Raw genomic sequence first — 13,721 nt, 5'->3', positions numbered from 1 at the left:
TGCAAAACCTTTGTTTTTTAAAGGTAGCCTGTCCTGTTGCTAGATTTCATCAATGACAGTTTTTCATAACCACAGAACTCTGTATGCCCATATGCGTGTGTGTGTGTGTGTGTGTGTGTATGTGTCTGTGGTAAGTAAAAGCGAGAGTTCACTGGGTTCAGCCTCACACCAAGTTTAAACAAGTGGTCAGTCTTCAGTCACTTCAAAAGAAATCTGTGAACGTCTGCTAGCCTCACCCGCCCTCTCATTCCAGACACTGTGATGAAGTCGTGCTCGTACAAGGCTTTCTGCGACAAAGCTCACGGCAGCAGCTCTGGGGCCAAGATGGAATGCTGCTTCGGTGACGACTGTAACGGGCCCCACAGGAGCCACAGCTACGGGAATCACCGCCACAACGGAGCAGGGGCTCTGGCCTCCAGCCCTGTCCTGCTGATTACGGCCCTGCTGCTGCGTATAGCCTTCAGTCAGTAAACACCTCCACTTTTCTTCTCCTCCTGTGATTCATCATCTCCTCCTTATCTGTTTCTTCAAGTCGTGTGCAATGTTGTCCTTCCATCCACCCTCTCCTCTCTGTCACTGGGCCTCTCAGAGATTTTTAATCCAAGTTTAGAGAAAGGATTTCAGAGGAGTGGCAAAGATTTTTAAGTGGTTAAAGACCAAAAGGTGTGTTTCTGACGACTGTGTTGGTGCAGTGAGGGAGTGTCCCACAAACACAAGCTTTTTATTCAGCGCCTTTGGTTGTGTAATTTTTTTTTTTATCATCATCAAAAACTTGAATAGTAACCTCCTTTTCTATAGTGGTATGCTCACTTTCAGGTGATATAAAGCTATAAAGAAACCTGTGAACCAGAAAGTCTGGGGAATAAATGCATACAAAGTGAAGTGCACCTACCAATGGTTTTGGTACAGCCGGTGGGACTCAGGTGTGGTTTTGGTAGGTGCTGGGGTGTCTCAGTGGGTAGCTAGTGCACAGCTCGCTTGACACCATAGAACCACATTATTCAGCTGTGTCGTTTCCATGGCAACCAGAAAGGAAGCCAAGTATTTCAACGCCACAATCTTAGGAAAATGTTTTGTACACTTTTGTAATTAGCGCTTGAATTGTTCTTTTTTTTTGTGCATGCAAGCTTGTCTGAATAAAGATACAAATCACACCTTTACTTTTGTGTGTGTGCAGTGTGTGTGCAGCATGTGTGCGCAGCGTGTGGGTAAGATCACCTTGCTGTGACATTTAACACCCCACACCTGACCTTCAAAAGCCAGAGAAAAGATATTTGTGTTTATGTTAATGTCCCTGATTGTAAAGGTACACATACAGTAGAGAGAAAATGGTGTGACAGTCTATGATTTTCAGCAGAAACAGAGGGGTCTGTGGAAACTTCAGGACTTCCTTCTGCAACTGTGTAACTTGAATCCTGTGCAGTCGCCACAGGATATGAAATCAGCGAGGTAGGTCTCCATCCTCAGGCAGGTCATATGACATGCAACCACTTCCTCTTAACAGGAGGCCGCAAATTTAACCAAAAGGATTTAGAATCAAATGCAGTCTGCTGTAAATGCAGACGTGTATTATTTCAGCACTTATAAAGGGGACAGGCTCAGCACTAAGGGAGACTGTACGTGTGTAAAAACTCTAAAGCCAGACTGTACTTACAGTAAGTATTTAAGTAGAATACAGTCTGAGGTGCTTTACATTTTGTGAGACACATTTTACACAGGAATATTGTACTTTTTACACCACAACTTTTGCGTGATGTTTGCAGATTAGGATTTTACATAAAAGCACAAGATAAACTCAGACAATAAAATGGATTGCTGGTTTAAATTATAAGGTTGTTAATCCAAATACCCCCCTTGATCACCTACAATATTAGACACTATTTTATATATATGTATATATATGGTATCTCATCAAAGTGAGTACACCCCCCCACCCCTGGTGTCATGTGACTCGTTAGTGTCCCAAGGTCTCAGGTGTGAATGGGGAGCAGGTGTATTAAATTTGGTGTTGTCGCTCTCACACTCCCTCATACTAGTCACTGGAAGTTCAACATGGCACCTTATGGCAAAGACCTCTTCGAGGATCTGAAAAAAAGAATTGTTGCTCTACATAAAGACAGCCTAGGCTATAAGAAGATTGCCAAGACCCTGAAACTGAGCTGCAGCACGGTAGCCAAGACCATACAGTGGTTCAACAGGAAAGGTTCCACTCAGAGCAGGCCTCGCCATGGTCGACCAAAGAAGAGGAGTGTAAGTGCTCTGTGTCATGTCCAGAGGTTGTCTTTGGGAAATAGATTTATGTGCTGCCAGCATTGCTGCAGAGGTTGAAGAGGTGAGGGGGTCAGCCTGTCAGTGCTCAGACCATACACTGCACACTGTATCAAATTGGTTTGAATGGTTGTCGTCCCAGAAGGAAGCCTCTTGATGCCTCTGATGCACAAGAAAGCCAGCAAACAGTTTTCTGAAGACAAGCAGTCTAAGGACATGGATTACTGGAACCATGTCCTGTGGTCTGATGAGACCAAGATAAACTTATTTGGTTCAGAAGGTGTCAAGCATGTGTGGTGGCAACCAGGTGAGGAGTACAAAGACAAGTGTGTCTTGCCTACAGTGAAGCATGGTGGTGGGAGTGTCATGTTCTGGGGCTGTATGAGTGCTGCTGGCACTGGGGAGCTACAGTTCACTGAGGGAACCATGAATGCCAACATATACTGTGACATACTGAAGCAGAGCATGACCCCCCCCCCCCCCCCCCCCCCCCTTCGGAGACTGGGCCACAGCCGGGCAGTATTCTAACATGATAATGACCCCAAACATACCTCCAAGATCATTACTACCTTGCTAAAGAAGCTGAGGGTAAAGGTGAAGGACCAGCCAAGCATGTCTCCAGACCTAAACCCTATTGAGCATCTGTGGGTCATCCTCAAATGGAAGGTGGAGGAGCGCAAGGTCTCTAACATCCACCAGCTCAGTGATGTCATCATGGAGGAGTGGAAGAGGACTCCAGTGGCAACCTGTGAAGCTCTGGTGAACTCCATGACCAAGAGGGTTAAGGCAGTGCTGGAAAATAATGGTGGCCACACAAAATATTGACACTTAGGGCCCAATTTGGAAATTTTCACTTAGGGGTGTACTCACTTTTGTTGCCAGCAGTTTAGACATTAATGGCTGTGTGATGTGTTATTTTGAGGGAACAGAAAATTTTCACTGTTATATAAGCTGTACACTCACTACTTTACATTGTAGCAAAGTGACATTTCTTCAGTGTTGTCACAGGAAAAGATCAAATATAACTGAGCAGTTAAATCAATTAATAAAATGTGAAAATGTGCATGGTTTTTAATGCTTAGGAAATGTTACACACTGGTTTGATGACAAGAAATTTAGATTCCTGACCTCAGGATTTCTAAAATACTGGTTAACACTTGGTAGGGAGGGAGTCTTTTTTTTATGGCACCACTGGGTTTTAGCGCATCACTTTACACCTGTCAAACACTGGCATCCGCATGGCAGGTGTATGAATGACCCTATTCTTCTGTGTTCCTGTTTATCCAGGTTTACACTCCCGTCCTTTGTAGCCGCTCAATTATATTAACTAACTGATTCAGGTGTGTGTGTGACCCAGTTCTCAAGTTGCCACCTGAGAGAAGAGATAACGTGTCTCACGCAGTTGCAGGAAGATACTGCGCAGGTTTTATTTATTTTCTAAAAAACAAAACTCACTAAAAAGAGCACAGGCTGTCGAAACAAATGTAAGGAAGAGGTGCTGCATCACTTATTACGTTAAAATGAGGGGAGGAAGCAGAAATTTGGCCTGTTGAGCTCACTTTAGTTCCTCTTCTGAGAGAAGAACGGCAGCAGAGAGGAGGAGGAGGTGACAGGACGCATAGATCACATCCGGGGCTGGTTTATTCTAATAACGAAACGTCCAACCCGGAAAAAAAGACAACTCTTCTGTAATCCGATCACACAAACAAACAGACGAGTGTGCGAGACGCACGCGGGACTTGTGAATGTGCGTTGCTTGTAAAACTTATTAAAACTTTATTCACCATGCTCGTATTTACCAAACTCGGGCTTCTCTGCTTCGTAGTCGTGCGGGGCGCTGGCTGTGGCGCACACTGACTCTCCACGGCGGGTAAGTAGTCAGTCGACAGTGGCACTTTGTGTGTGTGTGTTGCCTCATGCTTGTGTGTGTGTATATCTGAGCGGATGGTACAGTGCAGTAGGTGTGGTGGGCCGTTGAGTCGTCGGATCTGATGAGTCAGCGCAGGTCATCTGAGCTGAACAAATGTAATATCTGTCCTGTTACCCTGAGTACCAGATCACATTTCCACTTTTCATCGCATGCCCGTAATCACGTTATATGTGCGCGACCGTGATCTTTAGACTGGCAATTCAGTGGCGTGAAACCTGTGCCTACCCTGGTGCTGCTGTGGTCAGTAGTGTGTGAATATCCAGCAGTAACGTTTCAGTCAATGTTGAAAAATGCCTGTCACTAGCTTCTCAGGGTCCAAGGTAACGTCTAGGTGCTTGTTTTGTCTAACCATCAGTCCAAAACCCAAAGATTTCCTGTTTTATGTTTAATTTTGAGGTATTGTATTTGAGTAATTCTATTTTATGCTACTTTTTACTCTACCACATTTCAGAGGGAAATTTTACACCACTACATTTATTTTACACTTATTTTCAAATAAAAAGTTTACACACTAAACATTTGTGTTGTGGGAAGGGTGGCTGAACCTTGTGGTTCACTTTGTAAAAAGGTAAGGCCTTCCCCAGCCTTATTAAAATGTTCAGTAGACTCATCCCTTGACTTGACATCCTCCCCTCAAAAGAATATAACACTGCTGAATTGGTACAACTCATTAATCATAAACACAACTAAAATTCACATTAGAAATAGAATAAACATAGAATAGTGCATCCCAAACCTTCCAGCTGCTCTTATTTTTAAACAAAGAGCTACTAACTTCAATGAACTGGGACAATCAGCAGCTCAAGGATGAAATAAAATGTAAGATGAGACGAGATTTTAAATGCCCTCACCTGCTCTTCCATAAATGTCAGACTACCCTCATTTAGCAAAAAGAAAACATAGCATAACACCCCTTTTTCTGACCCCACTCCTAATAATTTGTGTACAGTCCCTAAAAATACAAGGCAGTGTTATATAAAGTATATGAAGTTGTTTAAATGAGCTTTAACTCAACCACCTACAACACTGACGTAATGTTTGTTAATGCATCAATAATATCAGTAATATTTCAATTGTCAGCCAATCCTTACAGCGGAGAAGCTTGGACGAGGGAATGTTTGACCTTTTTGTTTGTAAAGGGATGACTGAGAAATTAGTTGCAGATTCATGTTCAGTCAATCAAATTATCGATTCAGCTCTAAGTTAAAGCGGTACTCCATAATGTTTTCTGTGGCTCTGGAGAGAAAATTAGCCTTGTGGTTCCTCGTTTTGGGCTCAAAGTCTTAAAATTGTCCATCTCTAAAAAGGGATATCTGCATATAAATGCAGAACCTGTAGGCAAGCAATACAATTTGCTATCAGGAGCCTTTAGGTGGAAGGTCCTAGTGAAAGATGCTTCTACTGGGTACTGAGTTGCTTTCAGGAAAGTGTAGGATTGAATGTTTGTGGAGCCTGGCTCAAAGTCAAGATATCTCAGCCTGCTCTGCATTTTTTGCCCATTCTTTTGTTTTTCCTTAGTAAAAGAAGTACCTAACAAAATTGCTCGAGTGTAACTGACAGTTAGATGTTACACAAATAAAGCAGATGTGTAAACTGAGTGTAGGTGGGTTTCACTTCATTGCCCTGGATGTGGTAAAAGACAATGACACTGATATCACTGCTGTGATCTGTACACCATGTTCACACACTCAAACTTTATATTAATAATGGATATCCTGTATGTGTGTGTTGTGCTACATTTCAAAGCTGGCATACTTTAAATTTAATAAAATGCGCTAAAGGCTGTTTAAATTATAATTATTGGTAAAGTTTTGCCAAAGATGCCAAAACCTCACTGCCGCTTCTCACCGTAATGGTTTACTTGTGCATGTGGGGGGGGGCAGTCTCAGCGTTGGCTCCGTGACCTGTGTGGCATCATTTCACTTTTCCATTTCACCCAGTTTGACTTTGACCTATTTCAATAGCAAAATGGCGCGCGACTGACGCATCAGAACACACATCACAGCCCACCAATTTTTCAAAGCAGTTTCAAAATGAAGTATTTTCCTAACCATTGACTTAAAAATAGTTTAACAGGAGTTCCTCCAGCACAGTGAAGATGCAGTCTGTTGTTATTTGTTTGTGTCTCTGTTTGTATCTGCTGTGTTGGATGACGTGCGAATGTTTTCATGGAAGTTTTTGATAATTTCCATCTCTTGAATGGTTTAAAGTCAAGACAGTCCTGTAAATGTGCTGGCAGAGGGCTCAGCTATTGAGCCCTGATTATTTATTTTATATGACCGTCACGTTATGGTTCTTGTTCTTTATAAAAAAAAAATATCAGTCACAGATGTGGCCTAGTTAAGCATAAGTGTGTGTATATGTGTGTGTGTGTGTGTGTGTGTCTCTATATCTATCTTTATATTATAATGGGAAAATGTGCAGAAACCCTGATTTGCATTGTATAATAGAGCTTCAACCCCCACGCCCCCATACTTTGATGTACAGATGTCTGCCATAGATAAAATTCTCTTGGAGAGCAAACATTATCGGAATCTCTTCAGCATACCTGATTGTCTAAGCTGAATGAGTCTTGATTTTGTTTTCAGTCAGCTGCTCAGTGATTCACATGGATGGCCTCATCTTAATGAATATATCACCCCAACCCCCCCTCTCCTCTTTTTCCCATTCCTCCCTCCCTCCTCTCTCTTCTCTGGCCAGTGGAAATGTGCGTGTGTGCAGATCTTGAGTGCAGTCTGTAATTTTTGGCTGTGGTGGTGGGCCTCAGCTCAGCCTCGGGCTTCAGGGTTTGCTGCTCAGCCTCAATCACGTCACATGAAAAACTGCTGAGTGCAAGCGGGTCTCTTTCTTCCTGTGTGTGTGTGTGTGTGTTTGAACAGTAAATGAAAGATGGATTATCCTTCACATCTGCCTGTCCTATGAGTTTATCTCCTTTTGTTGCTCCCTTTACATTTAGCCTCTCGTTGTCAGTCTGACTTGAGTATCTGTCTTTCTATCTGTCCCAGTGATATGTGATAGCAGCAGCATGCCGTACTTGGACCGGCTGAACCGTGTATGTGGCTTCCTGGACATTGAGGAGAAGGAGAACAGTTGCCGCTTCCAGAGGCGATACTTCATCCTTGACACGCAGGGAAATGCTCTGCTGTGGTATATGGACAACCCTCAGGTGCTCCACACATGCATGCATGACAAACACTTGCACACACAGCAAGAGGAAGTGGCATTGATCAATAAGAGCCGTGTAACCTTGGACTCTGAGCAAATGACGAGTCTGTGTGTTTGTGTTTGCATGCAGAACCTGCCCAGTGGAGCCAGCTTTGTGGGCAGCCTGAAACTAACCTACATCTCTAAGGTAACTTAGCTTTGTCACTTCGCTGTGGTTTACAGTTACATAATCTCCCGCAAGATGTGAAAGAGACGTCTGAGCATGGTGGACACAGGAATTCACACAAATAGAAACATAGATCAGAGTTATCTGTAGCTCTAGTTAACGGTTACATGCAGAAGCAGACTTTGTGAAGTTTTCCAGATGTCAGTGCTGAGCTAACCAGAGGTAATGACATCTGGCTTCACTGCACGGCAGCGCTGACAGCTCCTCCCTGGACACTCTGAGTCAAAAACACGTCAAAGATGTGAAGTGTTTCTTCTCTTCTCTAATTATGTCTACTATCCTTTCCTTTTGTTTCCTCTTTTCCTTTTGTCTACTTTTCTCTCATTTTGTCCCCTCTCCTGTCCTCTCCACTCTTCTCCTCTTCTTTTGTCTCATCTCGTCTCCTCTTGTCTCCTTTCCTCCCTTTTTGCTAGCTGCATGGCTAACTGAGCTAACTACATTGCAGCAGCTAGTTAGCAGTTACTTTAGCAAGAAGTAAACTATCTGTCCTTCAGGAAACTCATCGATTTTGATTTCTTGGGGGCTTTAATTGTTGGAATATATGGCATGTGACAACACCCTTGTTAAAGTCTTTGGGAGTATAAAAACTGAAGACATTTTATTGTTCATTGTTGTAGATTATGATAAGCTAACGTCAGCTAACTAACTGAAACAATGTAACATGTAACCTACAATGTAACCTATTATGGTGCAGTTCTATACAGACATTACAACTATATTAATAAGGCTGCACTCCTAATAAGATGTGAAGTGCTTTGTGACTTTAACTCAACTGAAAATATACAGGATGAGTTGGTTGGCCCTCAGTAGGTCCTAGACAACTACCAACTGAAGAATCAGCACAAGCCCACATCTTCAGGGACCTGAATGTTGCCCACAAGCATCCTCCTCCCATTCATACTTAAACAGAAATGAATGCGAGTAAGTGTGTGCTAGTAAATAGACACAGAACAAATAAACACGCACTAATACTGAGTTCCATTTAGGACTGGGCAATAAAACAATAATGATAAATATCGCTCTCAATAACAGTATAATAAATGTTCAATATATCGTCAATAAATATTTGGTTTAATTAATCTGAATCACAAATAAATTAGCACTTCATTTTTCAATTACAATATTTATTTTGTTGAGGAAAAGGGACTGAAAAAAGATTTATTAATCGTATTTGTTGAAAAAGATTGTATCATAATTGTTTTGAAAGTTCTACCTCAGATTTGTTAAGGGGTCTACTGTTTTGCATCAAGTGTTTGTCACATTATGACCATAAAGAAAAGTTTAACCAAACAATTAACCGTCTGGTTTCTTCAATTTTCACTCAGGATCAAAAATCAACCTTTAAACTTGAAAGAAATAATGATTTGATATATATCGTGATAATTATCCATATCGAATGATATGTATATGTGATATGTATATGTGATAACACGATTTTTGGCCATATCGCCAAGCCCTAGTTCCATTGGCATAATAAAAAAAGAATGCACCTTACTTATCACTGATTATTTTAAAGAAAGAACAGCTCGATGAAAGACTGCATGCTCTTACTTTAAAAAGGGGAAATTACTTCATCAGCAGGCTATCCGAAAATGGCCGTGTGGTACGAGTTGTTTAGACTGTGGGTTTAGAGTTTGTCTCACAACTCCAAGATCCACAAATAAAGACTAGATCCACAAATGACTGTTCAAAAGTTGTAAATGTTAGGAAGATAGTTTATTTTTAAATGAATTTAATGTGTTCAGAGATATTTTTTATTTATGGAATTTGTTTTTTTGTATTTACAGATCCATTTTATATTTGTAAAATATTTTTTGAGTTTACAATTTTTTTTTGTATTTGTGGAAGTGTTGCCGATTAAACAGATTGTCCATCTGTTCACACAAATAATCTTGAGACGGGTTGATCTCCATAGTCTCCTGTCCCCACTTCTCCTCTTCTCAGGTGAGTGAAGCTACAGCGAAGCAAAAGCCCAAGACAGAGTTCTGCTTTGGTGAGTTTTTTGGGGAAACACTGAGTCCTGCTCATGCAGTACCGCACAATTGCATAAATTTTATTTACACGCGATAATGATAGAATGCGGTTGTTGTGGATATTCATGCCGCTGGTGTCTGTTTTTGAAGTCATCAATGCAGTTTCCCGGCGGTACTTCCTCCAAGCCAACGATGTGACTGATATGAGGGACTGGGTGGCCGCTCTCAACAGGGCCAGCAAGATCACTGTGAGTGCAACACACACACACACACACACACACACACACACACACACACACACACACACACACACACACACACACTATTATAACCAGATGTTATTGATAAGGGATTTGTTTACACCTGAGCGAAGGAAGCTTCAGTTTGGGGTGGTTTGACTGAAACCACTTAGACCCTGGCATCTGCAAATGGCTGCACATTGCCTACAAATACCCTCTCACACACTTGGTGAATGAGGTAATTGTGAATGTACATGAATATGGGAGATAAAACACACGTCACTGTGGTGAAGGTGTGATAACACCATTGTGAGTGTTTCAGTGAACATGCTGTGCACATTCAGTTTGTACATTTGCATAATATTTGTGTGTGTTTGCCGAGATGACCGGGGCCTTGTTGTCTGGTGACATCCAGATGTCTCATGACGGCAGATGACAGAGAAGACAGTTTCTCTTTTTCTCTCACCTGCACACTGACACAGGAAGCAGCACTGCTCACTCTCTCTTTCACTTCCCCTTCAAAGGGAGGTCTTCTCTGCCGCCTTTTCTGAGCTTCCTTGGCCTATATGAAACCTTTTGTCAGAAATACTTCCTAAAGCATAATTGAACTGATGTAAATGCAGGAATGAATGTAAAGCACTGACTAATACATTTCATAGTTATTTACGGATATGGTACGGTCCTTCACATGCTTTTTCGATTATTAGATTCACATACATATTAGGAGGTTAAAAAAAGTTTATACTTGGTATATTATTATTATGTATTTGGCATTTTGCCTTTATGGGCAGCTTACTGTGAAAATACAGACAGGAAGTATGAAGAAAAAGCGAGAGAGGGGTTTGACATATAACAAAAGTCTCCAGCCAAAATTAAACTGAGACGCTGCAATTATTTGATGTATGTCTTAGGTCAGGATGACCATTATTACTTTTTTTAATATTTAAGTTAGTGTAGATAGTATTTTCTTTTGCTGAGTTTTTTGTTGTTTTTTATGAATTGGGCAGCCCTAAAGGCACCTCAGCTTTAGGAACAAGAGGTGTGTGTGTGTGTGTGTGTGTGTGTGTGTGTGTGTGTGTGTGTGTGTGTTTTCATGCAGAACATATTACAGTTGCACTGTTGCAGCATGGAGACTCCCAGTGGGAACGAAACTGCTGACCGGCAATTTGTAGCAAACTTTACCCACCAAGCTCCGCTTGTTAATGTCATGCTTATTAACTTTATCCTACCTGTTGCTGTGCCGACAGGTTCCTAAGTCTGGCCCTGCACCTCCAAGGTCTGATGTGACCACAGTAATCAGTGACACTCAGGGAGGGAAGCGACAGCAGGCCTACAAGACGGAGATCATCGGTGGCGTGGTGGTGCACACTCCCATCCAGGTAATTAAGTGGAAGCTAAAAACCAATGTGGTTACTATAACGATGTTAAAGTTGATGCTGATGATGCTAAAAGATTTGTGTTAATGGTTGTCGTTTTTATCCGTTACGTTTATTTTACAGCAAAGGGAAACAGAGTACAGCTTTCCCTCTGTCTTCTGAAACCACTTTGTGTGTAATCTGATATTTTTTTTAAGATGGTGGTTACATGATTGTTGTAATCATAATGAAGATGGTGGTAATGAAATGTTTCAGAATGAGAGCGAAGAGACAGAAGGCAGAGAGAAGAAGGGCACCAGGCCAGGTGTGTTGAGGTGCGGTTATTGTGTCAAACAAGGAAATGTGGTGAGTGCCCAGCTACTTATAACTGATTACTCTGTGTTTGAATAAGAAAACATTGTGCAGAAACTGTAATGTGGTGTGTGTATGTGTGTTTCAGAGGAAGAGCTGGAAGAGGAGGTTTTTTACCCTGGATAACATTGCAGTTAGTTACTACAAGTCTGAGATGGTGAGGAGCATGACTTTTGTATTTCCTCTCACATGTTGATGGGAGTTTTTTAGTGTGTGTGACTGTGGTCTTTGTCTCTCCATGTCTGAATTGTGTCTACATATGTCCCAGGATAAGGAGCCTCTCCGAGCTGTTCCACTGAGGGACATTCAGAAGGTCCATGAATGTCTCGTCAAGTCAGGGTGAGTCAAATGTGAATCAGAGTCACATTCTGCAACCATTTTACTTTCTCTCCATCTGGTTCTCTCTAAACAAATACCAATATTTGGATAAGAACAAATTACACAAATTTTTGCTGTGTACTACGACGGAGTATTAGGACCACATTGACGATACATTTATTTATTTTTTTTAGAGATTTTGAGAATAAAGCCGTAATATTATGAGAATAAAGTCGTAATTTTATGAGAATTAAGTAGTATTACGAGAATATAGAAGGAATATTACAAGAGAAGTCATAGTATTACGAAAAATAAAGTCGTAATATTACGAGAATAAAGTTGTGTTTTTAAGCTACAGGTTAGGGGAAATATTAGAAGAGCAGCCTGCCGCCTCGTGAACGTGGAGAATATTGTGAAGTTACACTTCAGTATAGGTTTCTTGAGAAGCCACAAAACCCCTTTTAATAGCACGCAGATGTAACCAACGATAGCCTTGTAGTCGACCACTACCAGCCATTTCCTCTTCCACAGTAGTGGCAATTTCCTCCAAGTCCGTGTGATTCTTTCTTCAGAATAGAGACAGTTTCTTGCATAGTCTTTTCAAAGTCCTGATACTGGTGCTGATGTGCCAAAAGATTCAGTATCTTGTTAATTGTGAAACCTATATTGAAGTATAACTGCACAAGATTCTCCACGTTCCTCATTTTAACACATGGAGGCGGCAGGCTGCTCTTCTGATATTTCCCCTGACGTGTATTCTCGTAATATTATGACTTTATTCTCATAATTTCTGATTTTTTTTTTTACTCCTCAATGTGGCCCTAATACTCTGTCATAGTGTACAAACAAACAATAGGCTAAGAAGTCTGATATTAAGACATTCATGGAGCATTAGCCTCAATATGTTTTCATCAATTTGTTGTTCAGTGTAGGGTCAAGCTTGACTGATGTTGCTCAAGTGTTGTTTTTACCTCCTCATCAAGCCTGGAACTGTGCATGACTTGACAGGAGATGGAAGGCATGAAGCTATGGACTGTCTCAAAAGTGCATGCGAAATGGCCTCGAGAGCATTTCAAAAAATATTTCATGGACACTTAAACAAACTTTATTTTCAGCTTTCCATTAGCCTGGGCATCCTCCCATTATATACACAACCTCTACCTTTTTAAAGAGAAATCACCATCATGATCCACTGCAATTCTGACTGATTCTATTTTCCCACTATTAAAATCTCCCATTGTATATCCATTATTGACTTCTACCCAGACCATTTTTATTTAGACTCAGTTAATACTTTTCATTTTAAGGTGGGGTTCTGCTACAAATAAGGCTTTATTATTTGATTAATTTGGGTACATGGTTAAAGTACAATGTCATTTTATAACAGCTAAACGTGTATCCTTAGGGATCTCCTGCTGAGAGACAACCTGTTTGAGATCATCACCAGCTCCCGAACCTTCTACATTCAGGTACAATCCGGTTTTCTTGTTACACCAACCAATCAGATGCTGTGTTCCACACAAGTTTTAAAATCAGTTGTTCGAATAGATAAGTTATTTTGTTAGTAAGAGGCAGAGAGGGTCTGTATTCTCAGGTGTCTCCATCCTGATGTTTTGAGTTGTTTTCTCTGAATGCTCTGCTGCTGATGTGTGGCACGGGCTCTTTTTTTAGGACCATGAAAAGTTTGTTTGTGTGAAAGGGGCCCAGCCATCTGTTACCATAACAATAACAACATCCTGCCCCCCTCCTGGGAGAACAGCTGACTAAGACAGACAGTTCCTATCAAATGGGAAGTGCTGGGAGAGAGACAGAGAGAGAAAGAGAGAGAGGCTGCAAGCACAAATACTTTTTTTTTTTTTTTTTTTTGTCCACAAA

General features: G+C 41.3%; 1 protein-coding gene across 1 annotated transcript in view; it reads left to right on the top strand.

Moving 5' to 3' along the window:
* Positions 1-3,645: 3,645 nt before the first annotated feature.
* Positions 3,646-13,721, top strand: part of plekha2 (pleckstrin homology domain containing A2) — a 14,551-nt gene continuing 4,475 nt past the window's right edge. Inside the window, exons 1-10 of the mRNA XM_046035654.1 lie at positions 3,646-4,138; positions 7,204-7,364; positions 7,494-7,550; positions 9,534-9,582; positions 9,713-9,810; positions 11,049-11,180; positions 11,433-11,522; positions 11,617-11,685; positions 11,797-11,867; positions 13,252-13,315. Of these exons, the coding sequence (XP_045891610.1) occupies positions 7,224-7,364; positions 7,494-7,550; positions 9,534-9,582; positions 9,713-9,810; positions 11,049-11,180; positions 11,433-11,522; positions 11,617-11,685; positions 11,797-11,867; positions 13,252-13,315 (771 nt within the window). The 5' untranslated portion in view covers positions 3,646-4,138; positions 7,204-7,223. The remainder of the gene's footprint in view (positions 4,139-7,203; positions 7,365-7,493; positions 7,551-9,533; positions 9,583-9,712; positions 9,811-11,048; positions 11,181-11,432; positions 11,523-11,616; positions 11,686-11,796; positions 11,868-13,251; positions 13,316-13,721) is intronic.

Source organism: Micropterus dolomieu, linkage group LG21, assembly GCF_021292245.1.
Source record: "Micropterus dolomieu isolate WLL.071019.BEF.003 ecotype Adirondacks linkage group LG21, ASM2129224v1, whole genome shotgun sequence".
In the NCBI taxonomy this organism is placed as follows: Eukaryota; Metazoa; Chordata; class Actinopteri; order Centrarchiformes; family Centrarchidae; genus Micropterus; species Micropterus dolomieu.
This window is presented reverse-complemented; position numbering and strand designations above follow the sequence as displayed.